Below are 21183 nucleotides of genomic sequence, written 5' to 3' on the forward strand. Positions count from 1 at the left end.
GGTTCACCTCCAGACTTGGGGGAATTTTAATTCCCTGTGTTTTTTGACACTTCATACACTTTCTGTGAATCTTTTCCAGGCTTCTCACCTGGATTTTTTTTTTTTTTATCTGTTTGACTATCGTTGCTGCTGATGGGAGGGAATGGTTCCTTGGCTGGGCACCCATTTGCAATGAATTTCCCCTGATCCCCTTAGGGAGGAGGCTGTGCAAGTCCCTGCCTGCTGAAAGAATGTGGGATGGCTCCAACTGCGGCTGTCAGGCATTTTTTTTTATACACTGGCTTTTCTTGCATCTGACTCTTGGGTCCACTTCCCTCCAACATAGGTGGCAGGAGCCTTCTGGCTTGGAAACCACTGTCCCGTGGACCATCCTGGATACATTGCCCTGGAAAGTCTGTCCTTGGCATGCTGCATGTGGTCTCAACACGGGCCAGCACAGTGATGAAACAACTGGAGAACCTGTCTGAAGGAGCCCAGCATATTTTCAGAGATTAGATGGAGAGATGACTCAGTTTCTAAGCATGGATATAGGGAATAAGTTGGAGGCAGCTCTGCAGGGCAGCACTGAAGGAAACAGGGCCTGGCCATGATAAATCCAAGCTCTGCTGGAAACGGGGAGATTGTATGTGGAGCAAGTGGCTTGCAAGGCTTGGGTTGGGTACTCAACAGGACTCAAGAAGTAGCCAAACATCCATCCAACCGACATAAAACAAGGGGTTTTTTGCATTTTGCATGCTGGGTTTCAGTTTAGTGACAAACACCGATACAAGTATTGGCACAGGGCCTGCACAGCATGGGATGTTAACCTGATCAAAATGCTCTCCCTGGAGTTTGGGCACTCGAGACTGGTTCTGGTGTTGGTCCTGGTACCCTGCAGCAGCATGCCCAGCAGACCAGAGGCCAACAATAGTCATGTAGCATTTTCAGCTATGTTATTTTGAGATTTGGTCGGTGGTTTCTTGCTCTCATATAAACAGAAACTCTTGTCTCCATGCTTTCCTGACAACTTCCCCTATGGTAGCTCGTGCTTCTTCTCCAGCCTAAACAGTCCTAGGCCTTTGGGTCCTAGGCCAATGCGTGAACTGGAGAAGTGCTTTAGGGTTTCTGCTGTGTATCTTTGTGGGGAAAGCGACGCCTAAGCCTTGGTTGAATGCCACAGCTGAGTCCAAGGACTTTGCTGGCTTACTCCCCCTTGCTTGTGCTGTCCTCAGCACACCATGGCCAGTAGCTCCCCTTTTCCTAGCAGGCATTCTTGCCCTTGTGCCCAGGATCCTCTGCAAGAATGGTGGAGGGGATGGATCATCCCTCTTCCTCATGTGGCAGGGGACACAGCTGACCCTGCACCTGGGGGGCCAAGCATGTCATCCACTTGCTGAGGGGCGGGTATTGCAGGAGTCGTCTAATTGAGAACACAGTTTGGGGTCCACATGCCACAGGGACAGTGCTGAGGAGCAACTGCTGGAGGAGCACCACAGACCCATGCATCTCAGTAGTACTGCTGGGTGAGGAAAGGTGTGTTTCTTGTCTTGTGCTGCCCCCAGGCAGACTGCCAGCCCCTCTCCCTGTGCCCAGGCTCCCAGTGGTCCATGCGCACAAGAAAGGTGGCAAGGCAGCTCTCTGCCAGTGCCTGCTATCGCCATGGAGGACAGATTCCCAGGAGCTGGACACAGTTGCCAAATGGCGCATTTGTAGCACAGGTGAGTCTGGTGGGGAGGTGGTGTTCCTCCTACATGAGATGAGACTGAGTGAGACCCAAAGGCCCAAGACAAACACTAGGCAGGCAGTGCTGCTAGAAGCCCTCTTGCCCAGTGGTCTGGTGACCTTGCCTCCCTGCTTCAGAGCATCCCCCAAAGCTGGGGCATATCCCAGGAGTAAAAGCCACCCTGGTTCTCCGGAGATGCTGTTATATGGGATCGCTTGGCCAATAGCACTTCTCACCCTGTGTGCTCATGTGTGCAGGGTTGTGCCCCACCGGCCGTGCAAGTTAGCCCAGGAGAGGCTCAGTTCTGCTTCGGCTTCTTGGCAAGCAGCAGCAGCATGAGGCCGTAGGAGAGAGGAAGGATGCTGTTGCAGGAAGTCCAGAGTAGGCAGAGCATGGAGAAGCTCTCGGTCTCCACAGCCACCAGGATGTAGGCGATGATGAGCTGTGTGAAGACCCAGGTTGTGCCACGGTAGAAGAGCTTTACACCCTGGCAGGTGGCCCAGCTGCTGAGGAAGGGGTGGATGCGGTAATCAGCCTCCACCATGACAGCCCAGCACAGGAAACCAAAGACCTGCCCGGGCCGGAGGCCGTGCCACCAGGCGGAGAAGGCAAAGGTGGCTAGGAGCGGCTGGGCTGGGCAGCGCTGGAAGATGAGTCTCCTCAGCCAGCGGGACGTGCTCTTGTTCCAGGTTCGGGCGAAGACGGCCACGCGGTGCGTTGTCTCCAGTGTCCACAGGTCATGGACGGAAAGGTCTCCCTGGCCCGCCTCCAGCCCGAAGCCCGCCGCCTCGAGGAGGGCCTCATCCAGCACCCAGTGCAAATAGTAGGCCAGCCTGAGGAGCAGGGCCCGCGCCCAGACATGGGGCAGGCAGCCCAGGCCGGCGCAGCCCTGCCGGCCGGCCAGCCCTCCGGCCAGGCCCGCGCGCAGCCCCTGCAAGGCCAGCGCGCAGAGGCACCGCTGGCCGGCAGCCCTCAGCGGGCCGGGGACAGCACGGCGGGACTCAGCCTGGGCCCGAAACCTTCTGAAGGAGCACAGGGGACCTCCGAGGAGGGCTGGAAAAAAGAGCAGGTAGCTGCAGAGGGGCAGCGCACGCTGCAAAACCCCCTCGCCCAGCTGGAGCGGCACGAGCCCTTCGTGGATGTCCAGGGCCAGAGACGTAGCCTTCTGGGTGAGCAGCATGATGGCAGAGAGGGCAATGGCTGGCCTGGAAGGAGAAGGCACCCGAGAGCTGCTGAGTCCCTCGAAGGGAGAGTTGGAGGCACAGGTGCAAGGCCGCACACGGGGGATGTGCTGTCCCACGTCCCCAGAGCACTGCCATGCCCACAGAGTCACCCATGCGTGGGGGTGGTGCCGGAGCCCGAGGGGAGACTGCCAGCTGTGAAACAGGGAGCCAGTGTGGCCCAGGGAGCCCTCCACCCTCACAAAATGACCAGGAGAGCCCCCAGCCCACCGAGGGGTTACCTGGCATCCTGTGGGTCCAGATCCTGGCTGCTCAGACCCAGGTGGCAGAGTGTCTGCCAGGACATCTGGAGGGCAAAGACCCAGGTGTGCGCACGAGCTGGGCTGACGGAGAGGAGGATGAGCACAGAGCCAGCTGCAGGGATGAGGAGCAACACAGCATAGCTGTCCATGGCTGTGGCCGCAAGAAGACATCCTCCAGCGAGGAGGAATATGTATCTAGAAGAGACCAGATGCCCTTTGGCTGCCTTTTGTGGAAAATGGGGCTTGAAACTCCTGCCAGGATGCCGATAGTGGGGCTTAGCCTTGTTCCTGCAGCCTCCACAGTCCCTCTGTAGTCTGCCTCTTGGCCTCTCATGGGGCTGAGGGATCACCAGGGCCATTGTGGCTGCAAGCAGGAATGGGGGCGTAACTAGGGCAGATACTGCTGGCACCACCTGGCCCCCATCCTAGTCACTCCGGAGATAATCCCCATTCCCTGCCCTGCTCCCCTTGCCCATGTGCTCATCCTGGTACACCCCTAAACCCACCTCTCACCACACTGGAGTGTCTGGCCTGGCTGTTTTGTCCTTAATGACCTTGATCTGGCCCCACTGCAGAGAGGAGGGACTGGGGACAGCTCACATCTAAGCCATACAGACGTCCATACCCGAGTCAGCAGGGACTTACTATCATACATCCCGCTGCACCTCTGGCCAGGAGAGCCCCCAGAAAGCATCCACAGGCATGACTTGCCCTTGGCGCAGCAGCAAGGGTGACAACCACGTACCGGGCAGTCAAAGAGAGGCGTCCTGAAGCACAGAGGTGGTGGAAGAGAGCAGCAAAGGGGAAAGCTGCCAGTCGGTACGGGGCTGCAGGGAGAAGGACAAGCAGGTCTGCCCAGCGCATCGAGCACCTTGCTTCTTCAGCTGCCTCTGATGCCTGGGGAAAGGCCTGAGGCAAGGGCTGCTGTGGCTCCTCTTTATACCTGGCAAGACCTCAAAAAACAGAACAGACCCAAGGAAACAGAGGTATCTGCAGGAAGAGGAGCATGTTTTTTGCATTCGTCAGTGCTGATTCCTTCAAGCACCTCTGTCCCAAGGTTTGTGTGTAGGTGGAAAAAGTCGGGGTTGGTTATTTGCTCTGAGAGACGCCTGGGCCATTACCACATACTTCGAAGACAGGGAGAGCGAGCTGCCGAGATAAGAGCCTCTCTGAGCTGCCACACGTGCTGTGCTGGGAGGCACCTCAGAGCAAAATCCCCAGGTACTCCCAGAGTCTTGGTCCTTTCTCTTTGCTTCCTCTCAGCTCAGTCCTTCACAAAAAGCTGTGGCTTTTTCCCGTCTCACTTGTTATGGGGTAGTGATGGGGATTTAAACCCCTGGTTACAGAAAGGAGAGGATGGTTTCTGCCACTTCTCAGTGACAAGGGATGGTGAGCCCCTCAGCCCCGTCACTTAGACCAAGTTACAGGGCCTTTTAATTTACCAGAGATAAAGGAATAGCTCTATTCTCTTCAAACAAATTTTCTTCACGTAAATAAAGTAAAAAAAAAAAAAAGATACTTGTGATGGTAGAAATTAGTCACCACAGTTAAACTGTTTAAACTGTGCATTCATTCAAAAATGTGCTATATGAGAAAGCAAAAGGTCCTCTTTTGGGCCAGACTTGAAATGTGATTTGCAGAGTCATCTCTAGGGTAACGTGAAGCCAGTTGCTCTTGCTGTCACAATGCCAGCAGCAGTATTTCATGTTGAACAGACAAAAAAGCCCTAGAAAACCAGTCTACAGGACTTGACTATTCTTCATGAGATACAGCTAAGAAAAAGCAGACAAATTCAAACTGAAAGCTCATGGATTTTTTTTTTTAAACTCATTTGATACCTGCTTTATTTTAGGCATATGAACAGTGTGAATACAAAGAGGAATACCCTGTAATTTCTTCCTGGAAGAAAAAAAATAATATACTGGAGGGGTAGAAGAAGTAAGGTTTTACCCTTTCTTTGATGAATGGTTCAAAATATTTAGATAGGTCTGTTTTTCAATAAAAAGAGCAAAATTGGTACCTAAAGTTACAGAAAGAACTGTGCTCATTAAAAAGGAAAATTTTATTTAAAAAATACATTGTCTGACTTTTTTGAATGCTTCTACTCTTCACTGAGCTTTTCAAGCTATCATGATGTTAGAAAGCTTATCACATTGTTTGCATGAGTTATTTGTTTATAAGAAGGTGGCGGACCAAAACCCCATGGAAAAAGTTATTAGAGCAAAAGCTGCAGAGAAACCGTCTGTATTTTGCTGTATTTGTGCAGGGTATATTTTAATAGCAAGGGATAGCACTGAAGAGAAGTTTTTTTCCATGTCAATTTTGGCATGCATGGCATGCCGCAATAGCCTGGTTTCACGGGACTCATTCTGCTGAATCCATGGAGCCCGATATTGACTTTCCCGAGTAAATGTTTTTGAAGGTCTTTGCAGTGCCTTCTTTAGCAACTCACTGCTATGGTTCTGCAAAAATGCCATTGCTTTTCAAGAAGCAGAAACGAATTTCCACAGTAGCATTGGAAATGTTAACACACTGCTCACGCCTCTAATTTTATACCATCAGAAGCTGGGTGGTCGAAGTGTGATCTTAGAGCAAGCATGTGAGCCATAGTCAAGCACGTGAACGAGTTTTATTTGCTTCATTTGCATGTACCAACCAAGCAACAGCCCGGTTCCTGGCTAAGAAATTAATTGTTTGGTAATACAGCAGGTGAGAAGAGCAGGCTGACCACTGTCAAAGCAAACTCTGGGCATGAAAATCATGCAGATATGAGTCTCATACTAGCTTTGGGCTAGCATCCAGAAAGTTCATAGTTGCTTTCTTGGAGGAATATAGTGCTGTTTTGGGAAGAATTTTGGTTGCCTATTGTAATGTAGCCTATACTGATCTGCTGCAGGACGCACTGCAAAGTGAAAGACATACACTGAAAGCAAAAAAAGTTATTTTAAAGAAAAAGTCAGACTGACACAATTTTTCTTTTCTCCAGAGAAAAGTACATAAATGGGAAGGAAAGCCATTAAATAGGGTTCAGGAAGCCTGAACATGAGGTTCAACAAGGCAAAGTGCAGAGTCCTGGTTGCCTTGGGTCGGGGCAACTCCTGGTATCAACACAGGCTGGGGGGATGAAGGGATCAAGAGCAGCCCTGCCAAGAAGGACTTGGAGGAACTGGTGGGTGAAAAACTGGACATGAGCTGGCAATGTGCACTCGCAGCCCAGAAGGCCAACCGTATCCTGGGCTGCATCAAAAGCAGCATGGCCAGCAGGTCAAGGGAGGTGATTCTGCCCCTCTACTCCGCTCTGCTGAGACCCCACCTGGAGTCCTGTATCCAGCTCTGGAGCCCTCAGCACAGGAAAGACACGGACCTGTTGGAGTGGGTCCAGAAGAGGCCACAAAAAGGACCAGAGGGATGGAACACCTCTCCTGTGAGGAAAGGCTGAGAGAGTTGGGGTTGTTCAGCCTGGAAAAGGCTTATTGCAGCCTTCCAGTACTTAAAGGGGGCTTACAAAAAAGGTAGGGACTGACATCACTGGAGACCATCCCCTGTGCTGGTTCCCCTCAACCTCACCACACAGCTCCTGAGACAAGAGGTATGCAGCTCCAAGGACCATGCACAGTAGCCAGTGATAGGGAAAATAGGTCTAGGGCTGCATGCTCTTCCCCTTCCATCCCCTTCCACATGATATGCAAGCCCCACAGAAAGACAGTTCTTGTCCTTGCATCTCCTTTTGGAGATGGCAGGAGCAGCTACAGCTTTTCTGATCCTTGCTACAAAGCCAGCAGGTCAACTGGTGCTTTGCCTCAGAGAGAAAGTACCCGGGTATGATCTGCATTGCCACTGGCTGCTGGAAAGAGTGGATGTCCTAACACCCTCAGATTGATCCTGATTCCTTTGTGGATGAGGGTTTTTTTCCCTTTAGCCTTCATAAAGAACAGACACTAACATATACTGTAGAAGCAGAGTTGCTTCTTAGGGGAAAACACAGCAGAGGGGTGAACCAACAGCACAATGATGGGATGGGATGGGATGGGATGGGATGATGTGCTGGTGGGGTGGAGCTGCCCTGCAGGCAAAAGGGAGATGCCAGGAACAACCCAGACTTTCCAGCACACTCAGGTAGCCCCAGTGTGCAGGGCATCCCAGAACTGGCATTGCTGCTCTGGAACTGCTGCTCAGAGCTATCTCCCCAAGATGGGTGCCACCTCTCCCATGCTCTTCAAAGCCTGTAGTGCAAGGCTTGTAGGGTAAATCACAGTGGTGATATTTTTCTCTCTCAGTGTCAGGATGATCTGAGCTGCCAGAGAACAGATGGAGAGGCTGGAGTCCTCCTCCAAACCTTGAAGAGCCAAGATAGAAACAAACAGAGCAGAGATGAAATCCCTGTACTTGCAGAGACCCCAGGCATTCCCTCCTGAGAGGGTCAGCCCACTCAGCTCCTCCCATGGCCAGGAGGGACCAGGGTGGAGAATTGAATCTGCTGGAAGTTCCCAGGCCAGGAATGCCCCAAACTCCCTTGAAATACCCCAGTTCCCCTCTAGTGTACAGGGAGCAGAGCTCACCTCACTGGGGCAGGGCTGAGAGCTGGAGCTCACCAGTCCATGGAGGGGCCTCCAAGTGCCTTTCTGCTGAATTCCAGAAAAGGAGCATCTGAGTTATTCAAGGCACACGAGGAAGAGACAACTTGGACAGGGAGCAATTGAAAAGGATCAAGAAGACCATTTGCTGTGCTTCTTTTCCTCCTCAGCTACAATTTCTGAATGTGTTCAGGCTGCCTTTTCACAGCAGCACAGCACCTGGATGTCAGCACTTCCATCAGAGTCCTCAGGGCTCCCTTGGCAATAGGACCAGAGCAAGGAGGACTCCCAGCATGCTGGGCTGCACTAGGCAGTGTTGCCAGGAGGTGGAGGAAGGTGATCCTGCTCTTCTGCTCAGCACTACTGAGACACACCTGGAATGCTGGATCCAGTGATGGAGTCCCCAGCACCAGAGAGACATGAACATACTGGAGAGAGCATCAGCAAAGGGCTGATGATGATGAAGGGACTGGAGCATCTCTGATAAAAGGGAAGGCTGAGAGAGCTGGGATTGTTCAGCCTGAGAAAGAGAAGGCTCAGGCAGGGGGAACTTATCAGTGTACTGATAAATACTGATGGGGAGGAATGAAGATAAGTGAGCTGTGCTCTTCTTAGTAGTGCCCAGTGACCAGACAAGAGCTGATGAACATAAGCTGAAACACATGAAATCCCATCCAAACCCAAGAAATTACTTGTGTGTATGTAGTGTGTGTGTTGTGTGCGTGTGCTTGTGTACGGGCGGAGGTGTGTTTGTGTTGTGTATGAGTGATGTGTGTAGGAGCAGGGTGTGTTGTGTGTGTTTTTTGTGTTGCGAGTGTGGTGTGTGTCTGTGTGTTGTGTGCACAGTGCATGTTTTATGTGTGTTCTGTGTACGCGTGTGTTGTGTTTTTGTGTGTGCTCAGTGTGCGTGAGGTGGTGGTTCAGGGCTGTGTGTGGCCCCAGACAGTGCTCAGCTCCATCGGGGTGCCAAGGGGGCCCAAGAGCAGCCTCAGCCCCAGAGAGGCCCCAGATGGGGTCAGAGGCATGTGGGAGAGGGGACTGTGGGGCACATGAGGGTTTATGGGGCAGGCATGGGGAAAGCTGGGGGTACGCAGGGGGTTATGAGGCACATGGGAGGTTGGGAGACCCTGCAGGAGCTATGGGGCAGCCAGGAAAGCAGTGTGACACCCAAAGGGTCAGGATACCGGGGAAGAGAGCTGGGTGCACATCCAGGGGATCAGGGTGACCCTGGGGGGTTATGGGTCACCCAGGGGAGCTGTGGAGCACTCAGGAAAGGGGACTCTATGGGGCACAGGGGAGGTCCAGAGGCACCCTAGGGGGCTATGGGACACCCAGGAGGTTGGGAAAACCCAGGGGTTTATGAGGCACGTGGCGGGGGGGCAGGTACACCTTGGACAGGGTTGTGGCCACCTAAGGGAGCTCAGGGGCACCCAGTGAGGGGAGGGGTAGGATCGCAGAGTCCCCCCAGAAGCTGATGCCGGAGCCCAGGCCTGTGTCACCTCCTTTATTGCAGGCCCTAACGGAGCCCCCAGTGGGACAGACAATCCAAGTCCCCACCTACAGCCCCGCCACGTCAAGCCTCACTGCGGGGGCGCGTGGGTGCCAGCAAGGTGCACGGGCAGCCCGTCAAGGCAGGCGACACGCACGTGGTGCTGGAGCTGCCGGGCCCGGTAGGCGCAAGGGGGCCGGGTGTCCCCCCCCCGCAGGCGGCAGGCTGTGAGGCCCATGGCTGTTGGGGTGCTGTGGAGCCCCACCGCGTCAGGCGCCTGGGCACAGGCAGCCACCAGCTCCTGGGCCGGCGCGTGCACAAAGGTGTTGGAGGGCTTGCAGGGCCGCCCTGGGGCCGTCACCCGCCGGCGCGCCAGCATGGTCTCGCAGTAGCGGTGCACCGCGAGCGTGGATGTCCGGGGGTGGTCCACGTGCTGCCGCAGGAACTTCTCATAGCGGCTCTCGCCCTCTGCCCCTGCCAGCGCTGCCAGCAGCAGGGCCATGCATAGTCCCCAGCCCGCCATGGGCACCTGTGGAAAGTGGCGTCAGGGCCATCTGGACTTCAGGGCCCCCAACTGGAAACCCCACCCTGGACGCTCTACAGATTCCCCCTCCCAGACACCTGGATCCCTTACAAATCCCCTCTAAATGCATGGGGACCCCCTCCGGACACTTGGCCATCTGTGGATCCCACCTTGATGCTTGGGTCCCCTACAGAACACCCCATGGACACCTGGGTCCCCTAAGTTCTGCACTGCCCAGAAGCCTGGGTCCCCTATGGAACAACCCCCCTGCACCCCTGGGTCCCCTGTACATCCACCCCCTGCCCCAACAGCTGGATCCCCTACATATCCTCCCTCCCCCGCTGGATGCTTGGGTTCCTCACAGTCCCCTCCTGCAGACGCTCTGGTCATCTACGCATCCCTCACCCGCACCTGTGTGTGTGCCTCAGTTTCCCTTATGGCCTCGGGTGTCTCCAGGATCCCTCCCACTCCTCCACGCCTCTTTTATACTGGCCCCAGCTGGGCCCAATGGGCAAGGAGCCAGGAGGAGGGCCAGGGCAAAGAGCAAGGTCCAGTGGATATGTGTGGGGAGCCAGGCGTCCAGGAGGCCCCGCTCTCCCTCACGGCCCCCCAAGGTCATTAGGTAGTCATTAACGAACCACGTGACTGGCTGCGCACATCCCCTCAGCTGTCCCCTGCCAATGTTGCCTTGGACCATGCGTTCTGGCCTCGGCCACGTGTCCCATGGAGGGCAGGACACCTGGGTCCCCTTGGGTGGCAGGGCAAGATAGCTAGTTCCTGGGGGGGTGTCAGCATCACCTCTGGGGCAGCTGACAGACATCCTGCCCCTCTTGGACAACGTGGTGTGTCCATGGCTGCCCCCCATTGCTTCAGGAGCTATGTGTCCCTTCCCCCGTGCCCCTTTGCAGGCAAGTTCGTACCCCTGGGAAGTGCCAGGATGCATTTTGCCCCACCGTTACCTCCTGTGTGCCCAGCCACTCCACTGAGGCAGAGACAAGCAAAGAGCCAGGAACCACCCTGAGCCTAGCAAAACCCCACCCCTTTCCCCCAACCATCAGGGAGAACCTGATGGAGCCCCAAGGAGAGCGTGTCCCCTCCAGAGGGAGGGGCACACAGTGCCCAGGAGAGGCTGTCACCAGGTGCAAGTGGTCTCCATCCTCCTCTTCAAAGACATGATAGAGACTGTGATGGGAAGTGGCAAACGGTAGATGAGGGAGAAAGTGAGCAGGAGCCCTCAGCTGCCCTTCTTCCACAGGAGCAACCAAGTTTGACCCCACCAGTCATTCAATGACACCAGATGCTGACACTCCATGAGTGGGCCTCAGCACTAGGGCCATGGGCTGCTAAGATGCACTCTTTGTGTGTCACTGTCAGACTTGACCTGCTTGTCCCCAAGTGCAGCACAGAGCGGCTCCCCATGTCTGTCCCAGGCCCACCATGTCCTTCAGCCTGGGGTAGGCTCAGTCCTGGGCACCACATTCCTCAAAAGAGCTAGAAAAGGTCTAAGACTGGTCACAGTGAAGGTGGAGAGTGCCCTTCCCTGGGCTGTGGTGGCATCTCTGTGGCTCTGTGGGCCTCTCAAGAAATTCTCCTCAAAGTCACACAGCCCCTGCAGTGGGAGCAGCTCAGGCACCTGGCCAAAACCTCACAGACATGGAAGATCAGCACAGCCCCCTTGCTGACTCTCTGAGGCTGAAAACACCCTGCTCCTGCTGAGCATGGGAGCAGGATGGGCGCTCTTATCACCACCACCTGGCCACACTCTGACTTCAACTGTCCTGGTGTGGGTGGGAAGGGGATGGTGTCCCCAGGAGAGGAACAAGCCTGGATGCCTGGCAAGGGTCTGCATCAGCCCTGCATCCCAGTGCTGTCTCTAGCTGCCATGGTACAGGTACCTACTTGGAGGACCCTCAGGCATCCTTGGTCCCTGTGGTCCCGTCTTGCCCCAGGGAAGTCCTGACTGCCCAGCGCTGGCCAGGGCACCGCATCTCCCTCACCCATCCCTGCCCACGCAGGTGGGCTGATGGAAGCCTCCTCCTGCCCCATGCACTCCCCTTGGCTGCCATCCTGTGCCACCCCGGAGTCAGCCTGGCCCGCAGGGAGGCAGGCGGGTGGTCAGGCTGTCATGGCCAGGCAGGGCTGCACTGCCAGGGAGTGCAGGGGTGACTGGCTGCCTGTGCCTAGGGCTCACTGTGCAGCACAGGAGGCATCAGGGCCAGGAGCTGCAGGCTGTCTGCATGGGTTAGTGAGGGCAGCGTGCCCTGCCCCAGGCAAGGCGGGCTCTGCATCCCTGTGCGGAGGGGAGAGGAGGAATCAGTCGAGGCACGTGGGGCAAACCCAGACCAGCAACTTCTAGTCAGCCCCTTGATGCCCCAGCTTCCTCATAGTGTGGGAAGGGCTGGGTGGGCTGGTGCTGGCTGGAGAGGATGCCTGGGGCCTCTGCAGACACAGAGGTTTGATCTCCATGCTCTTTCTTTCTCTCTCAGCCCTTCAGCCGTTGGAGAATGACCACCATCCCTTGGTCTCTGCCCTGACCATCCTCAACCTGAGGCCTCCAGAGGAAAAGTCCCTGTCCAGATTTAACCTGCGAGCCGTGGGCTACTGGCTGCACAGAACCTGCAGGAGGTAGCACCTGCCTTTTGGGCTGTTGCTCTGTTTGAGGAGAGCCAGAGCAGCAAACCCCATCCCAGGGTGCTCTGCCCACTGGAGCCCTATATCTGCACAAGCTTGATAGCCAGGACAGCTGCCCTGCTCAGCCATCTCCCATCCCCAGTGCTGTGCTGCTGCTGAGTACTCATGTGTTCAACCAAGGGGCCATGGGGCAGCACTCTGCAAGCTCCGGGGGGACAAGGGCTTTGCTGGCTTCCTGGAGACCCAGGGGTGCACTGTAGGGCACACGGAAGAGATTGGGGTGCCCCAGAATGGAGCTCCGAAGGGGCACAGGATGTTGTGTGGTGGGGCGGTGGGGTGAGGCCAAGAGCGAGAGGCAGTACAGGGCTTTTTCTGGATCTCAGCAAGAAAGGCCCCGTAACAAATGGCTTAAGAGAAGAAAAGCTTTAATAACGTAGAAGAAGAATATAGATAGTGAGTAAACCTTAATGTCTCAAGTAAATCATAGATAGCGAGTAAATCTTACGTCATAGGCCTGTGGCTGCCCAGGTTGACTGTGATGTGGCTCACCAGCTGCCAAAAGTGCAGCGGTCTCAATGGAAGGATCAACAGGTTTCACCCCTTGAGACGCATGGAACTTACCTTTCCCAGAGACATTGTACCTCACAGGCGACCTTAATAACAGAGGGGCTTCTCCAGCACAAAGGATGGGGCCCAGTAAAGCCAGCCTGGTGTGTTCAAGGTCACTAACTCTTCAAATACAGTGTCTTCCACAAGGCTCCCAATACACTGGGTGCACCCAGGGGTGCAAGGAGGGTCCTGGAACACCCCAAAAGGCACACAGAGGTCACTGGGAAATCCAAGAGGTACGCAGAGGCTCCAGGGTCATTCCAAAAGACACAAGGAGGGTCCTGGGATGCCACAAAGGGCATAGAAAGGCCAAAAGTGGTGCACTGGAAAGCATGCCAAGGCTGCCTCAGCGTGGAGGCCTCAGGGTGTACCAGAATATCCAAAAAGTCCTTGGGGAGGGGACGGGACCAAAAGGCACAGGGGGGCTCTGTTGGGCTATGAAAGGTACAGAAAGGCCAATGTGGGAGCACAGAAAGGCATAGGGAGGTGGCTGGGGTGTGCCAAAAGGCTGCTGTGGTGCCCAGAAAGCTGCAAAACCCACCCTGGGGTGCTTTTTTTTGCACCCTGGGGCAATACCCCTGCGTTCGCACAGCTCCACCTCACTGTGCCTCCACCACCCCCAAAGCCCCTGGGGCTCAGGCCTGCTGCTGTGGGGAGACAGATCTCCAGCACAGGGCACAGGCACGGGAGCAGCAGGCTTAGACAGCCAGATGCTCGGACCCCCCTCCTGGCCTCAACCTTCCCCACCTGCTTGGTGCCAGGCAAAGGCCTCGTGCCATCACAGGGCCTCTGGTGACAGTATGGTGGGTGACAGCTGATGCCATTACCCTCTCATTGTGCAGACGCTGGCGCTGCTGGTGACTGGCTGAGCTTGGCTCGGGGTAACGTTGAGAGATTGTGCAGAGACTGCAGCTCACAGGGGAGCAGCGCAGCGCTCAGCCCAGGGCTCTCCCTGGTCCTCGCCCTCTGCGTGGTCTCTCTTTGCCCCGGCAGCCTCGGCCTTGCCAGCCGTCCAGCCTGGGCCACGCGAGGGCGGAGGCTGACCCCTGTCCCTGCCGGGCCACGCAGGGTTGCGCCCTGCATCATGCCGCTGGCCTGGAGAGCTGCGTGCAGGCACCCGGCACCCTGCCGGTCGGCGCAGACCCCGTCCCTGCGGCCCCCAGCGCAATTGCTGCCATGGGTATAGCCGATCCTCTCGCAGAAACCTCGGTCGCGGCCTCTGCCCTCACTTTATTTCCCGCCGGCCCTTCCCGCCTCCCGAAGGAGCGAGGCGCCGGCCTGGCCAGGGTGGCTGGTGTCGTGGCTGGGCTGCGTACTGGAAACACAAGGGCCTGATTTTTTGCGCTTTAATTTTTTAGGAGGTCTTCTAATTTCTTTCTTCCCCTCCCTCGCCCTCACGTAAATCCCCGCCTCGGCGCAGCCGGTGCCCGCCCGCACACGACGCTCGCGCCGAGGTCCCGCAGCTGACCGGAGCGGGAGCACCACCCCTCTTTCCCCCCGCGCCGTTGGTTCCGTCCCGCTGTGGTACGCCCCAGGGGGCCGCCCACCTCCTCCAAGCGCGATGCGGCCCCGCTCTCGCGAGAGCGCTGCTGTTTCCCGCAGTTCTCGCGCGAGACCCATTCTCGTATAATCTCGCGTGAGCGGCTGTATTCGGTCTTTTCGTTGGCGGGGGGGGACCATGGCGGTCGGCAAGAACAAGCGCCTGACCAAGGGCGGCAAGAAAGGCGCCAAGAAGAAAGTGTAAGGGCGGCCGGGAGAGGAGGAGACGGGGCCCGGGGTGCCGGGCGGGCCGCCGCGGCGGCAGGATGCCGTGGATGCGGGGCGGATGGCGGCGGCCGGGAGCGGGCCGCTGCTGCCATGGCGGCGGCCGGGCGCTGGCCTCGATGCGTGGCAGCGGGAGGGGCGGGCCGCGGGGGCTGCTACCGCTGTGAGAGTGCGGGTCCTGGCCGAGCTGGGTTTGCTGCAGCCCCACCTTGTGCCCTGCTGCCCCGGCGCCGGGAGAAGCCTCGGCGTGGGGAGCGCGCCGCGGCCGTGGGGCGTGTGGGAGGGCAGGGCCAGACCCGCGCCCGGTTCCAGCACCGGCCGTAGTCCTGCGCGCTGGGGGCGCGGGCCGAGTGGGCCTGTCGGAGTCGGGGTTCTCGAGTGGTGTTGGTGCAAGCTTCCTTCTGCCTGGTGCGTTTTAGCTGCAGAAGTCAAGAAATGAAATTGGATCTTCACGGGGAAGGTAGTGAAAGTGCGCCGCTGGTATCGTTCCTGCGCGGTACCGGTACTGTACCGCTGTAAGGGTTTTGTCTCATCTTAGTTCTATGATATTTCTGCAGTCGATTTCCGTCCTTCTGAAGTAAATGGAAATGACTGCCTGCCTCACTGTAGTGGGTAATCTTCACTGTCCGTATTCACTTGCTTACCAACCTGTTCATGTTAAACATGAAAGCACAAATCGTTGACGTTTGCATTTCCATTTCGCAAAGCATGCAGGGAAGGGAGGTCTTAATCCCGGTTTGATCTGTGAAAATCAGTAAAAAAAAATCTTTTCTTTTTTATTTAAATTAAGGGTTGATCCCTTCTCCAAAAAGGACTGGTACGATGTCAAAGCACCAGCAATGTTTAATATCCGAAACATTGGGAAGACACTTGTCACCAGGACTCAAGGAACTAGTGAGTAGTGGGGTTTTATGCAGTAAAGGGAGATGTATTTGTTCCATGTGCTAGCTCCAAATGAGACTCTAAAATTAAAGAACTGCTGACAAATAGTTTTTGCTCATAATACTATGAACATGGAAGGTTGTTTTTTTAACAAGTGCCTCTAACTTAATTGCTTGATTTGAGTGAGTTTTCTTGAGTTGACAAGAGTTGTCTAAATAAATGAGCATAGTTGCAGGGAAGTTAATATGGTGTGGTCCTTGTTTGTACAACAGTCATGGACATGCCTGAAGTTTATAGTGAACTGATGTTGTGGTAACCTGATGAGTTTGTGGAATGTTAAAAACTAAGGAGTCATACTGATTATCACAGAGGGAGATGAGGAGACAGTGTTACAGAAGAACTTGGTCATGATAGGATCATAAAGACCATTTTGTAGAAGAGACTGAAATTTGAAGCTTTTGGATAAAGAGATCTCTCTGAGAGCTAGAATTGCTAACTTAGTGGGAGCATATGTAGATGGATCACTGAATCGTAAAGGTTTTTTATATGATCTGGCACATCTTACGAAGAGGAAGCCTCTGTTAGGAATGCAGGGTGATTGGCATAAAGGTAACAGTGCTTTTGGAAGGCTGACTGTGTAGAATCGCTAAAGAATTGCATAGTGCTATTCTGGTTGCACTTGGAGTTACGAAGATGGTGTTATTTTAAACCGTGTATGTGTGAAACAAGTAAAATAAGGGTCACTGTAACCCAAGTGTGAGTCAGCCAGTGTTAAAATGGTTAATTGTTAGAGGTAGAGCTGTGAAATGACTGTACTTAGGTGTTGCTGCTTTATCTCTCCGAAGTACATGTGGCTTTTTATGTTTATCTTTTCATTATTGTTCGTAATTTCCAAATACTTTGTAACCCCTTCCACTTAAAAAAAAAAAACCAAACCCAAAATATTACATACGCTAGAATCTGCAGTATGTGGTATTTGTGTTCAGCATCTGATGTAATTATCTTAAAAAAAAATTCCTCATAAAGCTAAGAAAATATGGTATTTGCATCTTTGAGTTGATTTGATCTTGTTCAAGATATGTATAAACTTCAGAGCTGTGAAGCTAGCGGCATCACCTAGTACTAGAAAACATTAAATAGAAATTCAGTATCTGAATTGAATAATACTTTTCTAATGTTAATAAAAGGTGTTTTATTTTGTTTCATAATACAGAAATTGCCTCTGATGGACTGAAGGGTCGTGTATTTGAAGTGAGTCTGGCTGACCTGCAGAATGATGAGGTTGCCTTCCGTAAATTTAAACTGATAACGGAGGATGTTCAGGGCAAAAATTGTTTGACCAACTTCCATGGAATGGACCTCACCCGTGATAAAATGTGCTCTATGGTCAAAAAATGGCAGGTGTGTAAAAAAACAAGGTCTGTGTGGTTGCTAGTGCCTTTAGGAAAGGGGGTGACTGCTGATGCGTTACAAAGCTATGTTTGAAGTGGCATCAGCAGAGATTAATGACTGTCAGGTGTGTGGTTTTGAGAAACCTGTCCATCACGTTGATGATAAATGACTGTGTCTTTTTTAGACAATGATCGAAGCCCATGTAGATGTAAAAACTACCGATGGTTACCTGCTGCGCCTCTTCTGCGTGGGTTTTACGAAGAAGCGTAATAATCAAATCCGCAAGACCTCATATGCCCAGCATCAGCAGGTTCGACAGATTCGCAAGAAGATGATGGAAATCATGACCCGCGAGGTCCAAACCAATGACCTGAAAGAAGTTGTCAATAAGCTGTAAGCTTTGGCTGTGTTCTCTTCTTTTCCTTCCCTACAGTTAAAATAGTTGTTTGTTGGGCTGTTGTTACCGAGTACTTGGGGAATGCTGGTGCTTTGTGTGCTGTTTGGCAGAGACCAGGCAAGGTGCCATTTTCTTCAAATACTCTCTTAGGCTCTGCATCATGTTTGATTTCCATCAACCATCATGTTTGCCTAAATGTAAAATGGCACTCTCCAGAGATTTTTTTTTTTTGATTCATGTTTCTACAGACTAAAATTGTAATTCTGGTGAGTTGGGGCTGTGACTGTTTTGGGCTTTGCTGACAGAAGGAAGTTTTCCAATGTGGTGTTTGCTTGCAAAAGTTTGCAGATTTGCTCTCAGATTTGCTGCACTCTCTCTCTCCCCTACTGTTACAAGGAAAATGTCCTAGAATCTAAACACACTTGAAGAAAATTGTCTGTAGAATACTATGTGTTCTTAAGAATTCTTTTAAGCCTGTGTTGCTGATGAAGAAGCAGGCACAAGTTTTAACGTTTGGGTATTGATGTGCTCTCCAATTTCTCAGGATCCCAGACAGCATTGGTAAAGACATAGAGAAGGCATGTCAGTCCATTTACCCTCTTCACGATGTCTATGTCCGCAAGGTTAAGATGCTGAAGAAGCCCAAATTTGAATGTAAGTCAATGACTGCGAACATGCAGTGTTCTTGGAGGAGGATGTGGGAAGTTGTTAGTTTAAAATGCATTTGCTTTTGGATAAAGATGTTAAAGCAGCATCATAAGCATAAGTAGCTGTACCAGTAAAAAGGCTTGTCCTTCTAGTCCAACGTTTGGCTTTCACGCTTGAAAGCCAAGTAGTGATCCTTCAGTTCGGAGCTTTTTGGAATTCTTGCCTGAAACTGCTGCTGAGTGTTTAAAGGCTTTGGCTTGGGAATGAATGATGACAAACTGTTTCGGTCCCAGATGACATGGAATGATTCTATTTTCCCATTTTCTGACATTCCCATATAATGCAGTAGTAGGTTCTTGACTATCTTTTTCGAAAAAAGTTTAATTTGCAATGTTATGTAGCACTTACTTCGCTGCTTGTTTTTAACTGTAACTTACTGCAGCAGCATGTCCTCGCGTGAGCTTTGTGGAATGGACTTGATCGTACCTACATTGAATATTCTGGTGGTTTAATATGTATATGATGAGCAATGCAGTAATTTAAAACTGTTTAAATAGGTGCATCTCTCACTATTGCTACTACTACTTCTTTTTAGTGGGCAAGCTGATGGAACTGCATGGTGAAGGTGGTGGTGCCGGAAAACCTTCTGGGGATGAGGCAGGCACTAAAGTAGAGCGAGCCGATGGATATGAGCCGCCTGTGCAAGAGTCTGTCTGAAACTAAAAATTGATCGAAAATAAAAGTTTTAATATACGGAACTAATGTTTGGTTGCCTGTATTGCTGCTAGACAACATTGGTGTTGGATATGTGGATGGGTTTTTAATAAGGTAAACCTATTGCCTAGGTTTTAAAAAAAAAAAAAAAATTGCTTTGGGGATCTGTTTTTCATGATTGGTGTTATGAGATGGGTGGAAGAAGGTGGGCTGTCCTTTTGAAAAAGGTAGACGGTGCAATCCCAATGATTCTCTATGTTGGCTTTTCCCAGCAGTTCTGGTCCTCATAAAAGAAATCTTGTGGATGTGTGCAGAGGTTGTACTGGTGAAGGGTGCTTCAAAGAGGAGCATTGTAGAGGGCGAATGGGGTGCCACACAGGGAAACCTGCCGTTTTGGAATTTGTTGTTAGAGGAAAGTTTTAGGGATCTATCCAGGCTGCTTACTTGAGAATGACATACGTGTATGTTTAAGCTTTTTGGTGGCAATTTGATAGGACCTCTCATGGGATAGATTTGTTCTGACAGTCAAAAGGTGTTAAAAGATCTTTAAGTTGTCATTTTGATTAGGGAAGCAGTGTTGGTTTTGAGCAGTGTAGAAATGCAGAATGTGCTCTTGAGCACGGGTGCATGTAGTTTTTTAACCTCTTACCAGAACGGAAGGGTAACTGTAATCACAGCTGAAAAACCTGTGGAATTTCAGGGGAAAAAAAAAATCTGTAAAATGGTAATGGTCTATGTTCTGAAAATAAAGCACACTTAAGTGATTTACTGCGTAGTTATAAGAGTGCTTTTTCCATTATTCGATAGCATTTGTGCTTGTTACACAAGAGTGTGTTTTCCTGACTAAATGGAGTAGTATTTTGCACTATTGGCGCCTTTTGTTTAGAATTGTGCAAGAATCTTAAACATGGTGCTATTAAATTGTTGGTAAGTTTGTGATTTAAAACCTGAGAATGAAATGGTACTGACCTGTTTGGGGGGGTGACTGAGAGGGTGGTGGTGGCTCTTGCAGTCAGCTGTGACATACCTTAGGACAAGAAATGGAGGGGGTGTGATGAAATGTTATTGTTGCAACAAAGATACAAGGGGAAGGGTAGAGGGATGCTGCTTTTGAGGGCTGTATTCTTCAGTGGCAGGGATTTTTCACCTTCTTGATAATTCTTGCTTGGAGCAAATAATATGCAAAATTAAAACATTGTTTTCTAATTTATTTAGAAGACTGCAGGTGATGTGATTTCATAGTTGCATCAGACAAATCCTAAGGGACTGCAACTGGCCTGTACTCTGTAGACTAGGCAAGTTAGAAATCGTAACGTGTTGTTTGAACTCGCCTCTGAAAACTTGTGTGTCTCTTACCCTGTTACTTTTTACTTCAGCTGTAGGTGTGACTAGCATATGTTGCAAAAATGCTAGTCCAAGAGGATTTGGGGAAAGAAAAAGAACCTGGAGGGTGTTTTTCATGTTTTTTAATTTATTTTTTTGGAACAGTAGACTGCTGGCATTACCATGTAGGGGCTCTGGGTAAATGTATGCTTTACAAAACTACTTCAGATAGGGGGAAAAGTAAGCAGGAAGGAAAATTTTGTGCATCCTTTCTATTCTCAATACAAATATTGGCTGAAGAATCATGGAGTATGAATAGCAGCGATCAGCAGAGCATGCTTAAAAATGTGTAGAATTGCTCATCAGCTCAGGGTCCGCCCCTGTCTTTGTGATGAGTAATCTTGCCCACAGCAAGAGCAGAGCATCACCATCTTGTGGGATACCCTGTGATGATGGCTCTCATAGATTCTGCAGGCGGTAAGTGGGAAATGCACCTGAGTCCAAGGGCTTGAATAAACTGTCTTAAAGCTGTCAGGATTCTCTGAGGTGTTTGGACTACTTGTAAAGGGATGTGATATTCTTGTATTATTTGTGTGTGAGGTTTTTTTTAACCATTGGGTTAAATATCTAAGTAGAATGAGATCCATAAAACTGTCATGTCAAGTGGAAAGCTCAGCTCTCTGCAGCATAAGACAATAAAAATGCCATCATGACTTCATTATAAAAATTTTATTGGTTAAATACATTCTTAATTTACAGAGGTACCATAACAAACTTACTGGACTTAACAAAGATTTATTTAGGACACTGTTAATTGTACACAAAACAAAGACGTCTTCCTGAAGATATTTCCAGAGGGTGGGTCAAACAGGAAATGTTTTGATAAATGATGCTTTTATTATTGTACTGATGTATGAGGGTCTAGCTGAATTTCAAGGTTACAGCTGAAAATGGCTACAATATTTGCAGTTAGGATATGTTCCATATGTGTGAAGTTCCACTTCACACTCCTATTTTTGCAGATATACTGTACACCTTAGGAATTTTATGTT

The 21183-nt window shown here is 51.7% G+C and overlaps 3 protein-coding genes across 3 annotated transcripts; 1 reads left to right on the forward strand and 2 right to left on the reverse strand.

Annotated features, from left to right (window-relative positions):
• Positions 1-2000: 2000 nt before the first annotated feature.
• Positions 2001-4049, reverse strand: MBOAT4 (membrane bound ghrelin O-acyltransferase MBOAT4; the record flags this gene model as incomplete). The annotated part of the gene is made up of 3 exons (XM_081998962.1): positions 2001-2907; positions 3165-3380; positions 3931-4049. 3 exons carry the CDS (start codon positions 4047-4049, stop codon positions 2001-2003), a joined length of 1242 nt encoding a protein of 413 aa, XP_081855088.1.
• A 5290-nt stretch (positions 4050-9339) lies between these two features.
• LOC309404610 (ribonuclease CL2-like) lies at positions 9340-9802 on the reverse strand (the record flags this gene model as incomplete). The annotated part of the gene is made up of 1 exon (XM_081999119.1): positions 9340-9802. Exon 1 carries the CDS (start codon positions 9769-9771, stop codon positions 9340-9342), a length of 432 nt encoding a protein of 143 aa, XP_081855245.1. The 5' UTR covers positions 9772-9802.
• Positions 9803-14689: 4887 nt separating this feature from the next.
• RPS3A (ribosomal protein S3A) lies at positions 14690-18852 on the forward strand (the record flags this gene model as incomplete). The annotated part of the gene is made up of 6 exons (XM_081999148.1): positions 14690-14751; positions 15566-15669; positions 16871-17058; positions 17234-17442; positions 17991-18100; positions 18690-18852. 6 exons carry the CDS (start codon positions 14690-14692, stop codon positions 18809-18811), a joined length of 795 nt encoding a protein of 264 aa, XP_081855274.1. The 3' UTR covers positions 18812-18852.
• Between the last annotated feature and the right edge of the window lie 2331 nt (positions 18853-21183).

The sequence above is a fragment of the Phaethon aethereus genome (assembly GCF_964289735.1).
Source record: "Phaethon aethereus genome assembly, chromosome: 4".
In the NCBI taxonomy this organism is placed as follows: Eukaryota; Metazoa; Chordata; class Aves; order Phaethontiformes; family Phaethontidae; genus Phaethon; species Phaethon aethereus.